The sequence below is a fragment of the Nelumbo lutea genome, chromosome 4, assembly GCF_056320005.1.
Source record: "Nelumbo lutea isolate HS-2025 chromosome 4, American lotus-T2T, whole genome shotgun sequence".
In the NCBI taxonomy this organism is placed as follows: Eukaryota; Viridiplantae; Streptophyta; class Magnoliopsida; order Proteales; family Nelumbonaceae; genus Nelumbo; species Nelumbo lutea.
The window spans coordinates 95,249,465-95,273,167 of NC_142687.1; the positions used below are offsets into that span (position 1 = coordinate 95,249,465).

Genomic DNA, 23,703 nt, shown 5'->3' on the forward strand with positions numbered 1-23,703 from the left:
ACAATCTTTCTGGCCTCGTCTATAGGACTTATATAGGAAGCAACTGAGGGAGCTGAGGTGGTGGTTGAATATTGAAGGGACTTGGTAAATATTCCAAGTGGAAACTTTAGACCAGAGACACGTACGAAATAGATTAACAAATAACAATTCTGGGCTTATAGGCTAATTAATAAGAATTCTCCACTGCTTAGAGGGCAGAAGCTCTGCTGCTCGATCCTTACCAATTTTGCTTCACATGTTGGGGTGTTGGGACCTGTCATCACATGGGTTTTAAGAGGTCTCATGGGATAAAATATTGGGCCTTTCTGTATTAATTGTCTCCTTGTTTAGCCATTCTAATGACTCCCTCAACCTTTTTTTTTTGAAATGCAGACAGTAGGATGTAGGAAGACAGCATTCAATAAGATCAGATGGTTATGATACATGGTCATGTACATAATTGAGCCAATCATTTTCATGTGGGCATATCATTCATTACAAGGATGATTAAGATTAATTACTTGCTTTAATTAATTTGTTGGTTTTATTGTAAGCTTTTATACTACAACTAGGTACTAAATATATATATATATATATATCTAAATAATTAATAAAGAATGATTATGTTTTTATTAAGAAATATTCTAATATATATTTTTATATAGAAGTAAAACTATCAAAACCCTTTTAGGCGTTAATATTTTATGTTTGATATAAATTAAATAAAAACCAATACATCAATAGAGAATGCCATCAGCAAGTTGGAGGATAGCTCCAGAAATGGCACTAACCATGGCACATTGTAATTGAGGAGTTAACTAATCTTCATTAAGCTTCGTATTAGTAGCTTAATTAATTATTATATATTGGGGATTTTTTTATTAGTCAATGCTTAGCTTAATCTAATTTAACATAAGATATCTGATCTTTTATGCCATTCCCGAAATATTCATGCATTAGCTGTAATGTCCAACATTGGATAGACCATAACATTAAAAAAGGGTATAAAAGAGAGCCATATCTCTAGTTTGGTGGCATTTCTTCGAGACAAACCAAACAAGACCCACGTTCATTTATGCAGCAAGCCAACAAGATTGTGTATATAATTTTTAGAAAATTTATTCAAATTCTGATCAGAAAGAGACAAATCCATTTCACCAACCGAACCCAGAATTCCCTGTAGGCTGTAGTAGCTACCCAGAAACACAGTGCTGCATCTTGTACGGGTTGCGTTTGGAGACACATGGGTCCATCTCAGACCACCCTGAATTTAGGGTCCGTTTGGTTCATGCTCGGAATCAAAATCCTTCGGAATTGGGATCAGAATGGTTGGTTCTCCTCACCTGTTTGGTTCAGACTGGAATTAGAATTGGAATCAGAATTGGCTGGAATGAATTCTCATTCCCAAGGGAGGGGGAGGGAATGGTGATTCACTCAAATAGGGGACTGGCACTACAGCAAGAATGGAAATGGGAATATGGGATTCTGATTCCGCCCAATCAAACAATTAGAATCGGAATGGACCATTCTGATTCTGATTCCAGACCCCTATTCCTGCAAATCAAACAGGCCCTTAAGCCAATGGAGATAGCCTGGTTTGGCCCTGCCTAAGAAAAAATCAGGCCAGTTAGAAGGGGTGCTTTGCTAAATATATAGATCGTCTTGGAATTAAGCTGCCCATTTGGGGTGTCAATGGAATTAGAAAATCCAATTTTGAATTCAAGATTCGGCATAACCGAACCGAATTTGAATATGATCTTATTCAATTTGGTAAATATTCGAATTCTATCGATTGTTTAATTATTATATATATAATATATAATATTTAAATATTTTATATAATTTATATATAATAATTAAATTATATAAATAATTAATATTTATATACTTTACATAAACAAAATGTTTATTCATTACCTAAAATAAATAATTGATCGAATTCGAATCAAATATCCAAATATTTAATTGAATTTAAATTCAAACATTGATTTTCTGATATCTATTAAATATCGAATAGAATTCAAATATTACCTAATTCAATTCGAATTTGATTCATTTACACCTAAACTGCGTGCCTATTAAACTGAATTATTGGGATTTAGGATTTGAGATTAAGGCTCAATTTGGAAGGAACACAAATACAAACATATGCAGTACAAATACATATGAAAAATAATATAAAATATAGGGTTAGGCAGGTTCGGGGTAGAATAGAGTAGAGCAAAGAATTGTTATCATCGAGCCTTAATTACCGACCAGGCCAGGTTGTTTCGACAGGACCAAGCAACCCACCCATGACCCATCATAGAATATTGCATATCAAATCTATTGATGAAACAAAATAATTAATTAATTAATTAAAAGATGAAGAAGCGCCGATTGTTAAGCCAGAAACATGTTATTTTGCACACCAACCCACAGCCGGATCTAAGTCGGAGCAGGTCGCTTCAGCCTTCAGTCGTTAAGGTAATTGTTAATCAAGCGTCCACTATTAATTTTCTGTCTTCTGGTCTCTCTTTACATCGATCTCGGGATTCAACAAATTAAATAGGTTCCCTTTGTCTGATGATGGTGGCAATGGGGGGAGGATTTGCCAACGTATTAAGCTCTTAAAACTTTTTTTTTTTTTTCTTCTTAAAGAGATTGGTCTTTTCTCAAAATTCTGTAGAAAAACACAGACAACGTGGGAAGAAAAGAAGATGATGCGAAACGGAGAGTGTATGTGGACATGTCATTAGGAGTCTAAAATTCCAATTGAATAGAAAACACCACCCTTAAAACGAGACATCTACGTGGGTCAAGAGACTAATCACACACACACACGTATCGTTGAAATCGTACAATTGATCTGTACCCTTATTTTGCTATATTCTATACTATTCAAAAATGGGTGGAGAGAGAGAGGAGTCAAGGCTGGTGAGGTGTTGGGTTGGGTTGGGTGCAAAAGCTACCCAACAAGATAATGGGACGAAACCATGGAACCCACAGGTCCACAGCCGTATGAACCACGTAATTTGGTGAGGTCTTTTTTAGCTAAAGGTGCTGCAGAATTCTGAATTTTACTGCAACTTAATACAATTCAAAATAATAAATACCCCCAGCTGAACAGTCATTCTCCCTATAAATAATAACCTACTAATCTAATTAAACACATGAAAATTTTAGTACTAATTCGATCGATCGGTTCATGGTTGTTTGGACCCATGTTTGCCATGTGAGAGAGGTCCTCTGCTGTAATACATGACAGAGATGGAAATTTAGCAGATGGATCTGATGATGAAATTTTTATTCTATGCTTTCCCACGTTGACAATGCATGTCAAATTTCGCATACAGTAAAAACAAAAACAAAATCTTGCCTTCAGCTTGGAGAACCATTGAACCCTGTATGTTTTGCTGGTAATAGATCCCTTGAAATGAAAATGAAAGACATTTTGAGCTTAGAGAGGAGAGTGTGACTGGGGGAGGGAGAGACTAGGCTGGTAATAATTAATAAGCACCCTCTAATTCTAATATGTTTATAAACAAGAAACCTTGTAATTTGAGTTACATTCTCAGCTCACCAACATGCATGATCAATTCCCATTTGATTAGGGTAATTCAAATATCAATCTGATAATTAAGCAATTCATTGGGATAATTTACCAATTGCATCAGTTGGGTTCCCCCCCCCCCCTCTCTCTCTCTCTCTATTTGCTATTTCCTTCTTCATATCATCTACATCCCCTAGTACTAGGGTGTTTGATTTTTTTGGATTTTGGGAGAGGAAAATGTTTGTCAATAAGATTTTGGTTTCCATTGACCAAGAATCTTATGTTCATTTTTCAGATTTAAGTGGAAAACAGGGAACGTTTATTTTTCTAGGTATTGCTTACCCGGGTAAGTGATACCCATCTCCTAAGGGGTCCGGATTTAGTAGGCACGTTAGGTAAGCACAATGAGTGAGCAGGTAATAGTTGTGTGATACATGTTCCAGTTAATGTGTTTTTCATCCAAACGTTTTTGTTCTGTTAGACAGAGATTATCTATTATTTTATTATTTTTGTTAAAATAATTAAAAATAAAAACAATAAAAAAGAAAAACCTAAATGTGTTGGGAGTTGAGACTCATTTACGTTTTCCTTTTTCACTGTTTTTTATTTTTAATTATTTTGACAAAGATAATAAAATAATAAATAATCTCTGTCTAACATAACAAAAACGTTTGGATGAAAGACACATTAACTGGAACATGTATCATACAACTATTACCTGTTTACTCATTGTGCTTACCTAACGTGCCTATTACATTCGGACCCTCTCCTAAGTGAGTAAATAACTTTTCCACCAAGAGAGAAAGTTTCCAACACTTGAATGGGACAAAAATGACCTTTTTAATATTAGATTTTTATGAATAAAATGATAATTACCTTATTTACTTAGAAAATAAAAAAACATGGATAAATACACTTATCCGATAAGTGTTTCTCAGAAAAAACTTACACCCTAGTAATTGTATTTATCCAACTAATTAACTTACTGAAAAGCGATGGACCCCAGATATGAAGATATTTGCTGTAGAACACTATGACCAAAGATGTATTTCGAGAAATAAAACTATATATTGCTTCCAAAAAGCCATCAACTTCCTATTATTTATTATATATATTTTTGCCTTTGAAAGAACTGGTTCATGCACGTAAGGGATAATAACTCTGAAGTCTGAACAAAAGAGTATATATAGTGCCAAAATCTCTGAAGGGCGTAGTACAATATAACTCTATGCAAATGTAGGGCTTCCGGCTGTTGAGGACTGCTTGATGTCCATGTCAAACCCATACTCCATTGCAGACCTCTTCTGCCTCCAGAACTTATTGGAGCATGTATGGAAGGGCAGTGATATAGATAATTACATGCATATATGGTCCACTTCTTAGATCTCAAACCATGGTCTCATTGCAGAAACTGTGGGTCGAGGGTGGTTCTTCCCACTGCATCGTCCAAGCAATACAGCCTTCCAGTTGGGAAGCTGGAAAATTCCTCCGTGCTCTGTACAGCTGAGTTGGGAAAAATGTCAAATCCTCTGTCAGTCTGTTAGCTTCTTCCTATAATTCCATACATGAACTTGGTGCAAAAACCTTCCTATATGGTCACTATCTACTGGAATGTAGGTGCATAATTCCTCATATATAGAGATAGAGGGAGAGGAGACCTAGAGCGTGCTTTATGTCGTATGCACATACACTTGAATTCAATGAACAATAGGGAGAGCTAGAGGATAGGCTGTGTAAGGTCTACAAAGAATACCTAAATTAACCTACCTACTTCTTTATCATTCCCTTTAAAGCCATGCATTTATTAATAATGTTCAAGTTGATCTTTTTTTTTTAATTTTAATTAGACTTTAGCCTTGTAGATGGTTGTAGATGGTGTAGATCTAGATTAACTTTGGTGGGTCCTGATATTATAAATTATTAACACGTGGCAAGTGGGGCTCAGACTACAACCAAACCTCAGACATTCCCATGAATTCATGTTGACTGTGGGAATAAAAACTTCAAGTTGCTTATATTGGTGAATGAGGGTTTCAGTGCAAGTTGTTGGAATAAGTTAGAAAACCATTGTTTTGTGGGAAATAGGGACTGAACTGACGTTGGAGAGCGAGGTATATATCATCATGAGGAGTAGGTACGTAGCATGTGATGATGCAAAGTTCTCCATCTAAATCAGTGCCACACAAAGCTTACAAATTCCAACTCAACAACCCTTTAAGCGTAGTAATCAATGCAATTTCATTTGGCATGGTGCAAAAATATGGCAGTATAGTATATATAAATGATTTGAGTGGGAAGCTCTGATTTGTTCTCATTTCAATTTTTACCCCTTTCCTTTTGTATTTGGTGATACGCCCAAATCCCTCATAGGGGCCATTTTGAGTGTCAGCACCACCTCTTATTTGATTTTCAACTTTTACTTTATTTTACTTGCATGTAACTTAGATAAAACCCAAACAAAATAGGATAAAAAATGAAAAAAAAAAAGAACCAAAATTTGCATTATTCTCATTACAAATGGAATTGCATTGCAAACTAACAGGGAGAGAAATGCATACAAGTAACTAAAATGATGAAGAATCACCAAAAAAAACATTAAAATGGTGAGGACCTGGTTTTGTCAAATACTGTTAGCTAGAAAACCACAGCTAGGCCTAGGGCCATATTTTCATATGTAGTTCACTGCATGAAAGCTACCTTAGCTTCTATATTATAAGGTGGCAATATTGCTAGCAATATGACTATCTATATGAAATGAGTTCGATGGGGTTAGTCTCATCAGCAGGTCTATAATCACCAACCAGAAGTTGACCAACATTTAAGGCATGCAGGTCCACTAGGTAATTAAACCAATTGATGCTGCTCTTGGACCAGCCAAACTCTGACGACAAAACAAAGAGAATGTGGATAGTTTTCGGGCCGAGTAGGACAGAAAATGATGGAAAAGAGTGAATATGGACAAGTTATCGGTCCAAAATTCTCATTGCATGGAAAATAAACCCAAACAGCAAGCATGTGGGCATGGTCCAATACACTCGACTGAAATTGATTTGTGTTATACAAGTAGCAAAGTTTCTACTATCACCAGAAAAAAAACAGAGTGAAAAAGAAATGTAGTGTCTTCTCTGTGTACTTGTTAATGGTAGCAATGAAGAGTTTGGTTTGAAATTGTTGGACACAGTAATTATTAGGTCTCAATATGAGCTATCAAAGGAACTACTTACGTTGCGTTTTGGAATGATACAAATGGAGTGTAAATCCCTGTTAGGATAAATTTGTACTCTGATTTACTTTTATCGGTATTTGACAATATTACATTTATGCATTTATAAATGACAGATAATACATTTTTTAATGCATTTTTACATTGATATTAAGATGTAAAAATACATATAAAAGAAGTAAATTTGCAATCAAGTAGGTTTTTAATAAAAAAAAAAAAGTAAATTTGCTTTATCGATAAAATAGGTTTTATTGATAAAAGCCTGTTTGGTAAGAAGATAAATTTGTCACTGCAAAACTAATCCTACTTTGCAATTTATATGGACTGTTTTACACTCTACATATTTGCATTCACACTTATTTACATCATTTCCAAACACAGTGGAAATGACAGCCGGGACTGCATAATCTTGGCAAACCCACCAGTGAACATTCCTAAAGCTGGACCCAGCCCAGCCTATAAATTTTCAAGTCTAGGTGCAAGTGTTGTGTCCAGGCTTGGTTTGACCAGCCTGTGTGGTGATAGGTTATATACCCCTTAATTAGGGGGTGTTCATCAAAAACCAAAAAAACTGAATTGAATCTATGAAATCAAACCGAAAATTCTAGCTAACCAAACTAGCCACTTCGGTTTCAGACTCTGGTTAAATAATATAAAAATCGGCAGTTAACCGAAACCGGCCAGTGTATGCATATATTTATATATTTATTTATTTATGATATATTATAAATATCAAAAAAACGGAAAACCAAAGAATAGAACCAATCAACTGATCAACCAATTGGTTTCAATTCGGTTTCAGTTCACAATTTTCCCAAAAAAAAAAAAAGCAATGGTACTGGTTCAATTTGAAAAATTAGCCCACGATTTGGTTAACTAAACCGTGACCACCCCTACACTTAATGCAGACGCTAAGGTTGGCCTAACTAGCTCGTGGTCACCACTAAGTTTCAAACTATTAGAAACAATAGAAAGATTAGAAAGGTAATATGTAAGGATGCTCATCAAAAATTGAAGGTATCGATTCGGTTTCGGATAACTAATATAAAAAACTGATTATTAACTTTATTGATAATATATTATAAATTAAAAAAAAATAAAAAAACCAAAGAACTGAACTGGTCAATTGGTTAATCAATTAGTTTTTGTTCAATTTTCCAAAAACCAAAAGACCAGTTTGATTTATTAAAAAAAAGTGCCCATAATTTTATTAACCGAATTATGAGCACCCCTAATAACATGTTTTGTATATTCATAGATATGATAGAAAATTTAGAATAGGCATGGATACATTAAAACTCAAATAAGTTCCAAAATTTACATCGATCGTTAAATTATATCATAAGTGACTTTAAATGGAAAGGATGCATATAAACATCAAAAACGCATATTCTAATAGTTTCTGTGAACCATCAGTTCTTTGGTTCATAAAATTAGAGAGGTTTGGTCATGAAAGAAACCCTAGTAGCCACCAGCAACCATGATTGATCAAGTTCTTTCTTCCCGGCGGTGGGGGGAATCATCCTTTTACTATTCTTTTCATTTCATCACATCTAAGGTGCGTTTGAAATGGGTTAGATGCAAGATCATGTCAAACGCCTTTCACATCTGAAAAAGCAAGTTTTTCAGACATTAAATATAAACATATAATCAAATGCCACCTTAATGAACTGATTTAACGAGTGCTAATATATCTAAATTTGAAAAGCCACAAAAATAGGAATGTATCAGCTGGTACATTTGCTGCATCAGTCCATACGATGGCATTGACCAATACGATGAAAACAGATGTGTAGTGTTAGATCAAGTTGGCGGAGAATTGGAATGTATTTCATTGCAGAATACCTCAATCAATCCGGATCACCTACCAACAACGCTTCAACCCTCTACAACATAATCTTACACCGCACACCTCATGCATGGCTGGCCCCACTTTTGCAAGTCCTAGTCTTGTGATGAAATGTGTCGTGTTAAATCAAGTTAGTAGAGAGTTGTAACTAAGGTTTTATATATTGATACGGGTATCGATGCATCGGCCTATGTTGGTGCTTCTTTTTATGTTTTACTTATTTTTTTTCGAAATTGATTCAGAGTGACCGGTTTAAGGCCTGACTACCCTTTGAACCAGTGGCTGACCTGACATAGGTGCATATCGAAAAGCCACTGGCACAATATGTATCGGCCAATATGAGCCGATACATGTCGATACTTTGAACCTTGATTGTAACGCATTTAGTTGCTAGAAGATTTTAACCCCATGCCAGCCACTACTTATATATCAATACTTAAACCCAGTTGGATTTGGGGCAGGTCCGCACTTAGGTTGCAATTGCAAAAATTTTTAAATTTAATAGCATATCTTGCCATTATTTCGCAGTTGGCGGTTTATGCATCTCTTAAATTTAATTTTAGTGAAGTAAATTAAATCATATTTTTGTTATGTGAAGTTTTCCCTTCATAAAATTTTTAATGAAGTATATTAATGATAGTCACTCACACACTTTGTTTTGTGGCAAAGATCATATAGTGAAAGTAAAATTACTAAATTATTCATTCAAAATTCCAAAAACTAGCTTTGAAAAATATCAAAATTGTAAGAATAAGAGAAAACTCTCGATTAGTACCCTGTACTTTGGGTCTAGTGCCATTTTGGTTTTTGAACTTTAAAATGTGATAATTCAGTACCTAAACTTTTAAAACATGACAATCCAATACTTGCCATTAACTAGCTGTTAACCAGCCGTTAAGTGGCATTTGAAAAAAAGACACAAATGCCCTTCAAGTGTTATTTAATTTTCCTTAGCAACCATCTAAACGTTGACGAAAAATTAACAGTCCCAAATCTTTGCCTTTCCATTAAAGAAAGTTAGGGTCACGTTTGGGCATTCTAGTGACCACAACTTTCTTGAATCAAAGAGACAAGGATTTGACACTGTTAATTTTTTGTCAATGTTTGGATAGTTGATAAAGAAAATTAAATAACACTTGAAAGACATTTGTGTCTTTTTCAAATACCACTTAACGGCTGATTAACAGCTAATTAGCAGCAAATTTAAAAGTTTGAGTATAAAGTATAATCCGTTCTCTAAGTAATGTTGAACGGATTATGAATTCAAGTCCTATCATATTTAATCCCACTATTTTATAAAGTATAATATATATACATGAACTGATAATTGTGAAAGCGTTCCCAAAATTTGAAAGAAACTTGAGAGAAAATTATGAATTAGAATTTTAGAAAAATTAACCAATCAAATGCTAATAGCAGGGGCAATCCAGAAGTTCAGGGAGGTTTTATTGCAAAACAAAGCTCGAGAGACAAAGTACCACTGCCCCTAAACACGGGATGTCTATTTGTAATTTGCCCTATAAAATATAATTTTGTAATGCGTATAATTTATATAGCTATGAAGTGATATCTATAATTCAGTCCGGGCCTACAATTGGGGTTAAGGTTGGGAATGGGAGAAGATGTCAAGCTCAGTAGTACTAAGGTTAGACCAAACATGGGCCAGCTTAATGTCCCTATGTTAAACCCGCCTCGAGCCCAACCAAGCAATCTATCATCCACAAGAGGTTAGTCAAGTAGAACCGTAGAGGTGGCCATTTTGTGGGCCATTTGTGCTTTAGTAGGCCATGCTGTGCCGGCACATGGGCCTAGGTGGGCTATGCCTGCCTGACCCGGAACCTTCCAAAGGTGAGGCCCGGCACAGCCTATAGCACGAGCCTAGGCAGGCCCATGCCAGGCCAGACTGTAAAAGGCATGATTTAAAAAAATAAAAGAAAATTACAAAATAAACAAAAAACTGAAAAAAAAAATCAAATATATATATGCACAGTGCCGTACTAGGCCCGGGCTGTGCCAGCACGGCCAAAAAAAATAACAACAATGTCTAGACCCAGGCAATAAATATGCGTGTATTTATGATAGATGGACAACCTATCAAAAAGCAGGTATATAATGTTGTGGAGAGTTTGTTCCGTGCATAGAGTTAAGAGCGAGAGGGGAAACGTAAATTTCCTTCCATAAATTTCAAGACTGATTTATTCCTGACTGAGATAACGTCAGAATTGAATCCAATCCACAATGTGTCTTGTAATCAGGTAGAGAGCGGGAACCTTTTTCATTTGATCATGTTGGGCCGGATTAGAGCCCAATATGGCTATTTTCCTTTTATTTTACAAAGCACAAATATGTTTTTTTTTTCCTTCAGATTCAGGGTCCATTTGATTCACGGGAACAGGGATCTAGAATTGGAATCAGCCGTTTGATAAGGTGAAAAGCATTCAAATTCCCATTTTAGGCTGAGCATTCGAGGTAATGGCCATTCCATTCTAGTTTCCCCCTTGGAAATGAGAATCTCACTCTACCCCCCGAACCCAATTTTTCTTAAATTAGCGGCCAGTGCCAACCAACCCTCCATTTTTGTCAGTGCCCCCCCTCCAACGGCTAAAGGTCAAACTGACAACCGGCTTCTTCCAGTCCCAGCTTTCGGATGAACCAAACAACGATTTGTTGGTTAGATTTCAAAGCTTCCAAGTGACCTATCATATAGCATGACCATGCATGAGTCATATTGACCACCTAGAAAGGATCAAAAGCAACTCTATTTAAAGCCTCCTTACAACAATAACCACAGAAGCAGTGAACGCTTGACAAATATGGAGATCAGATTACACCACCATCACCGGTATTCACAAGCTTCCGCTAAGAACCAGTTATGAGCATCCACAAGTTGAGTCAAATTAACAACTCTTTGGTTAATTCCACCCCAGGAGAAAGGGAGACACCTCTATAAGAATGGTTGAACCCAAAGAGAGAGACTTGATCTCCCAAAAGTGGAGCCAAAACAAGCAACTTCGAAGTTAGAGATGGTTGACGTCTCTGGTTCATCTTGCTTAACGTACCCCTGACCTAGACTGGGGTCCTGATCGCAACCCAAGTTGTGTTGAGGTTTGGCTCAGTTTGAACTTGGGCACATCAAAATGGATCTTAAGATCGAATTGGGCCGGGCTGACAAGATCCAGGTCCTAAAATTGAGACAAGGTTGCCCTTGAACCAAACCCAACTCATCAAACTCAGATTGTGAATTTTGAGATGGAAGAATTTGGACCGTGTTTAATTTATATAGAAATAAGAGAACCGAAAGTTGGGAAGTAGCACTTAAGGAAAATTAAGAAGTCTAAAAGCTTCCCTTCAACTTTCTCTGATATTTTCTATCAAACCAAACATAGCGTTGAGGAAAGAATAACAGATATCCCAGAGCAGGGGTACTCCAAGCCAATGGAAATGGAACATTGCGAGTCTGCAGACAAGCTTATCCTTTACAGTGTCTGTGCTGTGATTTCAAATAGACTTAGCAACTAGAATCACTAAACATATATAAATCATTCTTAACGACAGAAAACCGAGACATACTCCTAGACCCAGGGAATATACACTCCAGCAGAAGCACCTAGTATCTATCCAAGGACAAATTCGTGGTGGGTGTACTGAAGGGTACAAGAGGAACTCACTCAACTCACAATGTACTGACTCAATCTATATTAATCCTAATAGTTTCTTTGCTTCTCCCCTTGGAGCCTCCTTGCCTGACTCCACCCCATCCCATTCTCTCAGGAATCTGTCGTTGCTCTGTGGAAGGTAGAGCCCAGCCGCCCTTCTTTGCTTGACTATCCTGTCCACTGCTGCCAGCACCTAAATTATCATTATAAATGAATGAACAGGGAAACAATAAGTATCACAATACATTAAGTTTTCAATCATGTGTTGTGACACAGTAATCAGTGATGCCAAAATTAATTACAAGAGAGTAGAGCTGTTCACAAATAAATCCAAACCGACCAACCCGAATTGGCCGGTTTTTCTTCTCTACCGGTCAGTTTTGAGTTGCAAAGATGAACAAACCGATAATTCAGCTTGATTTCGGTTTTCACCGAACCGAACTGAAACGAGTTACGTGAAAAAATCTGTTAAATATAGATATTTTAGTTTTAAATAATAAATATATATCTGAAAAAATATACATTCTGAAATATATCAGATAAATATTTCCGAAATATATATTTCTAGAAATTAGAAAATATATATTTCGATATATTTGTATATATGTTTTGGTTTTAAATATATATTTCTAGAAAATATATTCTGAAATATTATATATAATATTAGCACTTTGACTTCATGGGCATTGTGCAAGCTTGGAGTTGGTTGAAACCCAAACCGACCAGGTCGGTTTTACTTAATAGAGGGTCGGTTTCGGTTTGATCTATAAGTAACCCAACCAGGTCGGGTCAGTTGAAAATACACTATAAACCGACCCATGAACAGCCCTACAAGAGATAGAGAGAGAGAGTCAGAGAGAGAACTCCATGGCATAGAGACCCCCCCCCCCAATAATGCTAGTAACAAAAGTAACATCTTAATTTATGAAACATGGTGCCGTGTTTCATCCCAGCCTATTACCTAAAATTGACCAACAGAGCACAGCATTCAGACAAGCGAAAAGACTGTACTTACCCATATTCCCATTCAGATTAAACCTTTCATCCCAGCCAGGCAAGTGCTTTCTAGCACTCCCCTTCCAAGCTTCTTCGAAACGAGCAAGTTCATCTGATGAAGCACATGTAAGAGCAAAGGCTAACCCTGCTTAAACAATATAACACCATCGATGCTCAAGGATCAATGACATACCTTCGTTCATATTATGCAAGGTCTGCATGGTGCCCACCCTGCCATCAGAATTAAGCTTTCTTGTAATTGAATGGCCCTACAAAAGCAATCAAATCATCAATACAATGACGATGACCCCACAACACAAAGATTAACTTATTCTAAAATCAATTAGTGCTAAACAGCCCTACATGGATTCTCCTCGGTATATGAAGCTTATGTGTTGGACATATATCAGCTTCCAAGTTTTCAAGAATGGATTCTTGTACACGATGCACTTTTTATATATACCATTATAAACTTGTATGATAGTTGGTAACGCATTACCTAGGCAACAAGGCAACCTTGGTTGGGCATCTTGCCTGATGCCATGGCTTATTAAAAAAATTAAAAAATATATATATCTAGTTGACCAGGCATCTGCCTGGGCAACAAAAATCACCAGGCAGGCACCTTGTAATATCATTACTATAGTGACATGAGTACTAAGACATCCTATCACTTTTAAAAGCGTTAATACATCCTATATCATATAGTATATTAATTATGTGGCTCTATTGGAGAGTTCCCTCGCCGGTTGTAGCAGAGACTTGGAATCAAATCCTGCTGTCACCAGCAGGGTTGGTGAGGAGGATGGGCTACCCCTCATTGTGTAGCCCCATGAATAAAAAAAAAAAGGAAATTTAGAATCAAAACTGTACTAAGAGTATGGGTGGACTGAACAATAAAACCCCAAATAATGCCTATTGTAAAATACAGAATAATTTTAATTAACTCCCCTGCAGTGAAAGAAGGATATAAACAAACCTGAAAAATGGAAGCAATCATAGAAAAAGGAACTGATGGAAGAAAAATAACTGCATCTTAGTCTACCATTACATAATATCACACATCTGTCCATGTGTCTAAGAGTAAGAACTGAGTGAATAAAATGCATCTTCCTTTCAGTGGTATTTTCGTCATTTTTCAGACAACTATAGGATACAAAAGATAAAGACAAGACCAAGAGGAAGTATATTACCATTAAAGAAAAAAAGATACAAGGATCTTAAAAAGAGAAAGGAAGAAAGAAGGATGAAAAGTTTTCCTCCTTAGAAGTCTCTGACACGCGTTATTCTTCCTTTATTTGTTACTATTTTCTGTTAACATTTTTTATTACTATGAAATCATTGCCTTCTTTAATTGTGAATTATTTTTTGTCACGTAATTGTTTTATTAAATGCTCATAATGTTAATGTGTATGAAATATAAAAGTTTGTTAATTAATTGATTTCAAATGTACCATCTTTTAGATATGTTAATTTGCAATGACTTTAGAGGAAAATTAATTTGTCATTGATGTGTCAACTAATCAACCAAATAGTATATTGGGGGTCATATCAAATGCTTCACTAGCTAGTTGTTCTATGCCTCATTATGTGGTTGATTGGAACAACTAAGCATCAACTTGGCCAATTAATGGACACTTGGTTAGTAACTAGCCAATCCATGAACCATAAAGCAATTCAATGTTTTGAAACATGGAGGTGTGATGCGAGGCGTTCCACTACCTGGAGACGTGAGGCATAAGCCCCCTAAACACAAAGAGGCATAAGCCTGAGGAAGAGTAAGCCCCTTGAAGATAAGGAGGCATATGCTTGGGGAAGCTTAAGCCCCCTGAACATAAGGAGGCATAAGCCTCGCCTCCTTTAAGAGGAGAGAGATGAGGAGGGAAAAGGAGAAGGGGGAGAAAGAAGAAGAGGAAGGGGATTTTCAACTCTTTCCTACCCTTTCACTTCCCTTTTCTTCTCTTTTTTTCTTTTCCTTTTCCTTTCCTTTCTTTTTCTTCTATCTTTACACCTCGAGGCATGTATGTGCATGAGGCATACACCTCAGAGGCATCAACACCACTGGCATACACCTCAGAGCATTTTAGGGGCACCTCACCTAGAGACACACCGCCAGGCATTTGTCTTCCACGCCTTCTACACTGAAGTAACTTTCAAATTTTATTTATTTTGATTTGTAATTACTTAAAATAATAACATATGATTTTAATTTGGTGCGTTCTCCAGTTGCATTAAGCAATTAAGATGGCATATCACTGGTGGATGGATATAAATAAAAACAAGGTACATAAAAAACAAAGACAATTGAACTTTTTATTAAGTTTTCTTCCAACTAGGAGTGTGCTGGCATGTGTTGGCACAAAGGGACCAACTAAGTAGTTAAGTTTGCAGGATTTCCCTGAAAAAAGAAGATTATAACTCCCTATCCAGCCTTTCAATATGTTCCAAACAAATATTGTAAACTAAATTCCTATTTATTGCCTTTTTTTTTGGTACTAACATATTACATATACTTGGCGTGCATTATCTTAGATATGAGATATGCCTTGTTTGAGAGTGCTTATTCAAATAAGTGTCTTACCATGTTTGGTGAAAAGTGCTTTTTCAAATGGGGGTAATATACCTTGTTTGAGAGTGCTTATTCAAATAAGCGCCTTACCATGTTTGGTGAAAAGTGCTTTTTCAAATGGGGGTAATATACCTGTATATGTATTTTAAAAATTATGTGTTGGGACAAGACAGGCCAAAAAGCAAATAAGAGCTTTAAAAATAAACACCTTTTTGGGTGCTTATTAAAAACAGGCTTATTTCCATGAATAGGCATTTATTGGGGCTTTTTTCCCAAATGCATGTAAGTGTTTATTGGTGTGGTCCCGACCTAAAATAAGTTTATATTCAAATAAGTGCTTAAAAAAGCACTCTCACAGGGGCACAGAGTCAATATCGAAAATTCATTTTTATTACACCTAGGCACCAACCATTGTTACTTAACAATGGTTTCTAGAAGGGGAAAAAAAAAAACGGAATTCATTGTTTATAAAAGAAAGATGTTATATAGAAGTGTCCATCAAGGTAGATATCTGATAGGCATCGGGTAAAGAACTCAATACAGTTAGGAGAATCCAAGCAAACAATTCATAGGGGTAGAACAAGGAATATGGAGTATCTTATCAGCTTATACTTTTCTATAGACAATTGATTCTTCCCTTTTTCATCTTGCCAAGTCAGACAATGCAACATGCATTGGATTCTGATTCCTATGTTCGCATCCATGAAATATTACTTAATTTCCAATTTACAGGCCTCCTAGGCATAACTAGAAATATACTACCTTCCTAGGTATAATGAGAACTCCAATGGTCCAACCAACGGTGAGCAAACAAATCAAGATGTTGAGTTAGAGGACCTCCAAATGATACCTTATCATGAAGTCCCCTCGAAACCCTGTGTGTGGCTCGACCAGTAGTTGTATCAGCTTCTTTGTTCTCTTCTACAGTCACCTGATCAGCAAAAGAGAGGTTTTAGTTTAAAGAGACCCATATCATCCAAACTGTCAACCAAATAGATGTACATACCCCACCACTGCCAGTCCTTCTGGTTGTAGACGAAGTATAATATGCCCCATTGGCACCTCCATAAGTAACAGTGGAACTCTGAAAACTATAACTACGAGCCTGGGGATGTGCTCTATCTGCCCTGTTATAGTCATTCCAATACTGAACCTGCTTGCTCTTCCTCTCTGAAAGATAAAACACAATAAATCTCTACTTCAACAGTATATATAATAGCAACTACAAGAATATGAAGAATACAATTAAATAGCAACTACAAAAGTGTGTGCGTGTGTGTATATGTATGTATATATATATATAGCAATTACAGCAAGGACTTAACCTTGAGTTTCATCATCTGGATCTTCAACATACGGTTCCTTTGACCTAGAATGCTTCCTAGGGTTTTCAATCTTCTCTTTGGCGTTGGCTCCTCCTTGTTCTTCTTCGGCCTCATCTTCAGATGTTATCTCTTTGATAATCGGCCCCTTTGGTTTACTGGATTGTGGAGCTTGATGCTCCAGGAATCCAGCTGGATGCATATCTGAGTCTCCAAAAAACCTTGAACTTGACCCAAACATGCTCGGTCCCATCGTACTAGATTCAAACATGCTTTGGAATGGACTAGCGAAGAAAGGTTCATCGAAAGGGTCCCTTCCCCCAAAAAAACTAGAGACTAGACTTCTGTGGCTACCAAAGCCACCAAAGCCACCAAAGCCACCAAATTCAGCAAAAGGATCGCCAAAACCGAAGAAATCACCTCTACCTCTCTGCATTTTTTTTTCTACGTACGTATTCCCTGAGAAATAAAGAAGAAAACCAAGAGTACGTTAAAAGAAAATAGAATCAAAATAACACTAGGTCTCAACACATACCTTCAATTTAACGTCTTCCACCAAGAATAGTAACCCTACGTAGGAAAAAAAAAAAGAAAAAAAAAACAACCGAAAATTCCTCTTCGATTAATCTGAACAAATAAAAATCTGAATAAAGATTTACCTCAAAAGAAAAGAAAAAACTAAAAAACAAAAAAGTCGTGTTGCACCATAGAATTCAACAGCGACCCCGAAAGGAAACGATCATCTCAAATTAAGTCTGTTTTCTATAAAATTGATTAACCGACAAACTATAGTATCAGAAGACAAAGAAAAATAGAATCACCGCCAACTTATATTCAAAGCGATTCTAATCAAGAAAGCACCATAACACCCTTTTAAACCGAAATCAAATTGACCAGAAATAAAATTGGGCATTAAAGCAACTATATCCGGAAAAAAAAGAAACAAAACCTAACACTAACAGATACCAAAGAAAGCAGAAAAGGAAACTAATTATTTCGAAAAATACAAGCCGTACTAACGACGGAGGGGAAGATAGAGAGCATACCTTCTAACTGCGAATTTACAAAGCCAGAGAAAATGAAAGAAGATGAAGAAACCCTAAACCGTGGTGAGAGAAGGCAAGTTTTCTTCTTCTTTTGGCAAAATGGAAAGGGGCCTATTATTTGTTTGTTGCCTCAAGCTCCAGGGAAAAGAAAACTTATTAAAAGTGAATCAGATCGTAATTTCGCGAACCGCCGAGATGGATAGATCGGAACTGTTGTGAGATTATGAGATTATCGAACATTCTAGTTGCACACGTATTATCGGAAAGATCTGGGAACTATTGACACGTGTGAATACTTTGATTATTATAATCTATTGTATAGAAATTTTCTCTCTTTTTTTTATTTTTTTATGTGATTTTTAAAACAATTAATGAGATGCTCTCCATTCTCATACAAAATTACTAAAAAACTTTCTATCTTAAATAATCTAAATAACCACATCCAAATTTTCTCTTAAATTAACTCCCCCACTATCCCTCACATTCTCCTAAATTATCTCTAATTCTCATTTACCTCTTAAATTATCTCTAATTTTTAGTTATCCTCTCTCACAATTTTTATCTATATCTATCTAAACAAAGCTTGAATTAAAAATTTTAAAAATTATTTAAATATTCTAATTAATTATAATAGTTTTAACAATATTCATATTATTAAAATTATTACAAAATTCATCAAAAAATTATATACCAACAATAAAAATTATGTAATAATAGCACAAATTATAATTTTATGGAATATTAAATTCAATAAATTACTAATATTTTAATATTTAAATAACTAAATAATTTTGTAAATAACTAAGTTCACTTATATCAATTAATAATTCTAGAAAATAACCTTCAAAAAGTTTAATATTTATTAATAATAATTAAGAGTTATTGTTTTCAATTAATAATAACTTTTAAAATCTTAATCTATATTTATTATACATTTATATATACTAAATTAATAGTTATTGTTTTTAGTAATTTTTTTTGTGATAAATATATTTTTCAATAATTATGTACAAATCTATTTTTGCTTTGTTATTTTAAAAAATCAATAATTATTGGAGATTAAAATACTGTTTTTTAACTTTTAAAATTTAATTTATTGTACTTATTGTATTTATTTTATTTTTGTTATAATTTATTGATGACTATTTATTAGAGATTATACTATTATTTGAGATCACACTATTTATTGACTATTTTAATATATTTTTTAGTATTTATTGTGTTTTTGTAATTATTAAATTTATTGTATTTTCATTAGAAATATATTTTTCATAATTGTGTATTTTCGTTATAAATTTTCAATAATTATTGAAGATTAAATTATTGTTATTTATTAGATATTAAACTATTAATTTATTTGAAATTAGGAGTGTTTACGATGGTTTGATTCAATTGTAGTTTGTTTGGCCATCCAAATCGACTTAGTCAGATTGGGGAGTTGGTCGGACGAAACCAATTGACCATTAGTGAAAACTGTTAAACTCGAGTCATATCAAGTTGGGTCGATTTTTGATTTGGTTGGTTAGTTCAAAAGATTTAAACTTAAAAAATTAAATTTAAATTAAAAAATACAATGACATTATTAAAAAAATAATTTAAAAAAATAAATTTATGATATAAAATATTATAGACTAAGAAATATGGAAATTTTTCCACTTTTCCATATTAAAAATATATTTTAAATATAAAATATTAATATATATCTATGGTCGAGTTGTTCGATTTACAAATTGCTAAAGAAAAACCGATTCAACCTAGTCGGGTTGGGAAATTATTGAACAAAAGCCGACCCGAAAATATTAGAATACCGACCAACTCGGGTCGAGTTGGTTGGTTTCATTAGTTTTATGAACTCCCCTAGTTGAAATTAATTATTGTTATTTTTGTATTGTAAAAAAATTATTAAATGTAGTATATAAAATATAAACAATTATTAATTATTTAAAAAATTAACAATATAAAACAATCGTATACTTTTATGTGTTTTTATTATTTAGCTCAATGCTTTCAAACCATAATTGACCCAGATAGTCAAATCATTCAGCCTGAGAACTGTGGAGGCAACTAGTTCCGTTTTATCCCAAATCCGGTCCCTAGCCAAAAACCATTGAGTTGATTATCGACCTATTGAACTAAGCGGTCAAACTATTAATCTGTTCACGTTCAATGGTTTTTGGCCATTTTTTATTTTAATTATTTTTATTTTTCATTTGAACGGATCATCCATTCAAATCAGACGATTGAACCATTAACATGGAAACCAGTGGCCAAAGCGGTTCTATTTCCAGGTCAATTTTTAAAACGTTGGTTTAGCTTTTGCTTAACAAATCTCATACATTGCATGGGACCTGCTAGTAAAGAAATACTAAAATGAGGCGGGCGGAGAACACATTGATCCGTAGAATGTCAGTATTTGATGCCATTATTTAGGTTCGGGATAAAATCGGGATAAAAAAAAGTGAAAAGTATTGAAAACATGGCATCCATCCATCCGCACATCGAGAATATCAAGTTTCAAAATGGAGACCTGCCAACAAAACACGACCCACACGCTACCACCATCATCAAACACTACGGGTCCAATTTTTATGGTGGGCTCCAATTTATAGTGAGATGTGTGGTGTTAGATAAAGTTGATAAGGTGTTGGAACTTATTTTATTGGTAGGTCTGTAGGTGATCCCAATTCAATACATTATCGAAATGTCGATTCATCAATTTCGCGGGAATGTTGCCCATTAACCGCCTGATTGTGGGCTAATGTGCCATGACTGGGTTGGGCTGGGCTGGACTGGTGGCATCCAAGCTCGATTCAACATGGGCCGCAAATGGATGCAACACTTTTTTTAGGAGGAAGATTTAAGGGTTCATTTGGTTTACATTCGAATTGGAATTGGAATTTGAACTAACCTATTTTTGTTTTAAATTTTAGCTTATTCTATTTGATTACAGTACAAATGAAGTAAATTAAGTCATGAAATAGAATAAATTAAAATCCAAAACAAAATTAAGCAAGAACTTGCATTTTTTACATTTGCACTCCCATGCATTTGTACTAGTGCAACCAAACACAGCCTTAAAATCTGAGAGAATTTTGAAAACATAGCCGAAACCATTCTTTTAACTTGACGAATGAGAATTAGATATGTGATCTTCCATGACATAGCATCTTTTCAAAGAAGACATCAATCACTTCTTTATTATCATTGTCCACTTCAAGTGTCATAATGCCTTCACCTTGATTGAAGTAAAGGCTCAGTTTGGAAGGAATACAAATATAAATATGTAGAGTGCAAAACATTGTACTTTTTATTATTTTGTATGTATTTATATTGTACATATTTGTATTTGTATTCTTTCTAAATCGAGCCAAAGTTGCAAACCATCTCTTAGAGTCATACTTTAGTAGTGTTTTCAAAACCATACTGGATTGGAAAAACTGGGACCTGGTCACCTAACCAGTTCCGTTTCACTCCAAAACCCATTAATTTGGTTGGTGAACCTTTGACCTAAGCAATTGAATTGTCAACCCGGACAATAGTTTTTACCCATTTTTTGTTTTTTAATTTTTCTATTTATTTTTTCTCTTTTTTTTGTCAGAATGGGTTGTCCGATCGGACCAGACTGCCAGCCCGTTCAACCTAGGAACCGAACCCCAAAATGGTTCCTTGTCCGATCCGGTTTTAAAAACCTTGGCAACAAGTGAAGATTGTTCACTATAGAAGTTGTGAAAACCAAAATAAAGGGCACTAACTTTATTTCTCACAACTTCACCTCCACCACTAAACTTGTTCATGGGCCGGGTCAGGCTTTGCCTATGTATCAATAGAATACATTCAGGCTCGAGCCTAAGCCCGACTAGAAATTTGAAAACATAATTTTTTTCTTTTTTATTTAATAAAAATTTTGTTTTATTTATATTAAAAGCCCTCAAAACTAAAAAATAATAAAGGATCTCATTATTACTTGAAAAAAGAAAAGAGAAACAAAGAAAAAATATTGTACATATATATTTTTATTAAATAAAATATAATTTTTATCATATAATATATATTATCAAGTCAGACTCAGTCTAGGGCCCAATGTTTTAGGCTCGAGCCCAAGCCCATAGGCCTAAAATAATGTCCAAGCTTGACTTACGGGTTAGACAAGGATGACCCATCGGGATACTTAACCCATGAACAGGTCTATGCACCATAGACACTTGGGTCAAGGTTCAAAGCATCGATACCCTTCTGATATGCATGAACATGCATATCGAGTTTTTTGGCTGTATCAAAAACCCCTTTTTTTTTTACTTTCATATTTTCAAAGGGGTGCCAATAGACTCACTGGATTTTATTCCTCAAAACTTTTTTGATAAGAAGAATGCCGAATCAAGCTTAGGTTCATCAGCCATCTATTTGTTTTCTGAATTAGAGTGGTAGATAGCACCATGGTTCAAAGTATCAAGGTAGAGGTGTATCGGTACTTTAAGTGATGTGTCTTTTATTTTTTTTAGGTTTTTTCAAAATTCAGTTTTAAGTGTATATATATATATATATATATATATATATATATATATATATAATTTAATAAAAAGGAGTTTTCGAAGAACACCTGTTTAGAAGTGCGTCGACCACCCAAAAATACAACACAATACACTCGATATGGGACATATTGTATTGATACTTTGAACCTTGGATGGCACACCTTTACCCTCAAACCTTCCATTACATCTCTCCTTCCATAGAATCCAAATGACAGTAGATAGCAAAATTTTATACAAATGATGTAGTTGAGAATATCTTTTAGCAAGGCTCACTGGTTGAGAATGATAAACATAAACATCAATCATATCACTCCGGTGCTTCCAAAATTTATTATCCATGGCCCCATTATCAAACACATAATTTAGGTTCTCACCACTATGGCCTCCACAACAATGGCACTTAGATGCAAGTTGGATGCCTCTTTTTTTAATATAATATCATTAGGAGGGATGGCACCATAAAGGAATCTCCAAACAAGAATAGAAACTCAGTGGTAGGGTGTCAATTGGACTGGATTCGTTACAATCCAATCCGGTCTAATATGAGTCCATTACAAATGGACTAGGTCCAGTTCAATGTCCAGACTGGCCAATCTGTTCAAATTGATTTTAATTTAGATTTTGTTACAATCTAAACCTGGTCCATTAACACGTGTATTATTGTCGATATTGGTTCAATCTAACTCAATACAATATAAATCCATTATGGATGGACCAGGTCCCATCAAATCCAATAAATACTTTAGACCATTAAATCCAGACTTTTTGGTCAGTTTAATATGTCTTAATGGTCCATCCAAATTGATTTCGATTTGGATGGGGTCCAACCCAAAACCTATCCATTGAGACCCCTACTTAATGAAGAGACCCAACTTCCATACATTTACAAGCCAACCTCGTTATCATGAGCTCTTATAAGATTTTAGGAGAACTCACCATTAGGATTTGCATTCTAAATGAGTTTATCCTCTTCATCATGAATAGAAACATGAGAATCCCTAG

General features: G+C 34.9%; 1 protein-coding gene across 2 annotated transcripts; it reads right to left on the reverse strand.

Moving 5' to 3' along the window:
* Window positions 1-11,971: 11,971 nt before the first annotated feature.
* On the reverse strand, window positions 11,972-18,373 carry LOC148861969 (uncharacterized). Of its 2 annotated transcripts, none has more exons than XM_088941522.1 (7): window positions 18,173-18,373; window positions 17,130-17,585; window positions 16,811-16,974; window positions 16,655-16,735; window positions 13,429-13,504; window positions 13,255-13,347; window positions 11,972-12,432 (listed from the first exon to the last, which is right to left on the reverse strand). In XM_088941522.1, exons 2-7 carry the CDS (start codon window positions 17,560-17,562, stop codon window positions 12,272-12,274), a joined length of 1,008 nt encoding a protein of 335 aa, XP_088797648.1. In that variant the 5' UTR covers window positions 17,563-17,585; window positions 18,173-18,373; the 3' UTR covers window positions 11,972-12,271. The 2 variants fall into 2 exon arrangements, with proteins under 2 accessions (XP_088797648.1, XP_088797649.1); XM_088941523.1 differs by lacking the exon at window positions 18,173-18,373 and adding an exon at window positions 17,662-18,130.
* Between the last annotated feature and the right edge of the window lie 5,330 nt (window positions 18,374-23,703).

Coding starts and splice junctions, on each gene's coding strand:
- LOC148861969 (XM_088941522.1), bottom strand. CDS start 17,562: ATGCAGAGAGGTAGAGGTGATTTCTTCGGTTTTGGCGATCCTTTTGCT. Junction 13,505..16,654: donor CGAGGGGACTTCATGATAAG/GTATCATTTGGA, acceptor TTGCTTTTGTAG/GGCCATTCAATTACAAGAAA. Junction 12,433..13,254: donor TAATCTGAATGGGAATATGG/GTAAGTACAGTC, acceptor ATGATAATTTAG/GTGCTGGCAGCAGTGGACAG.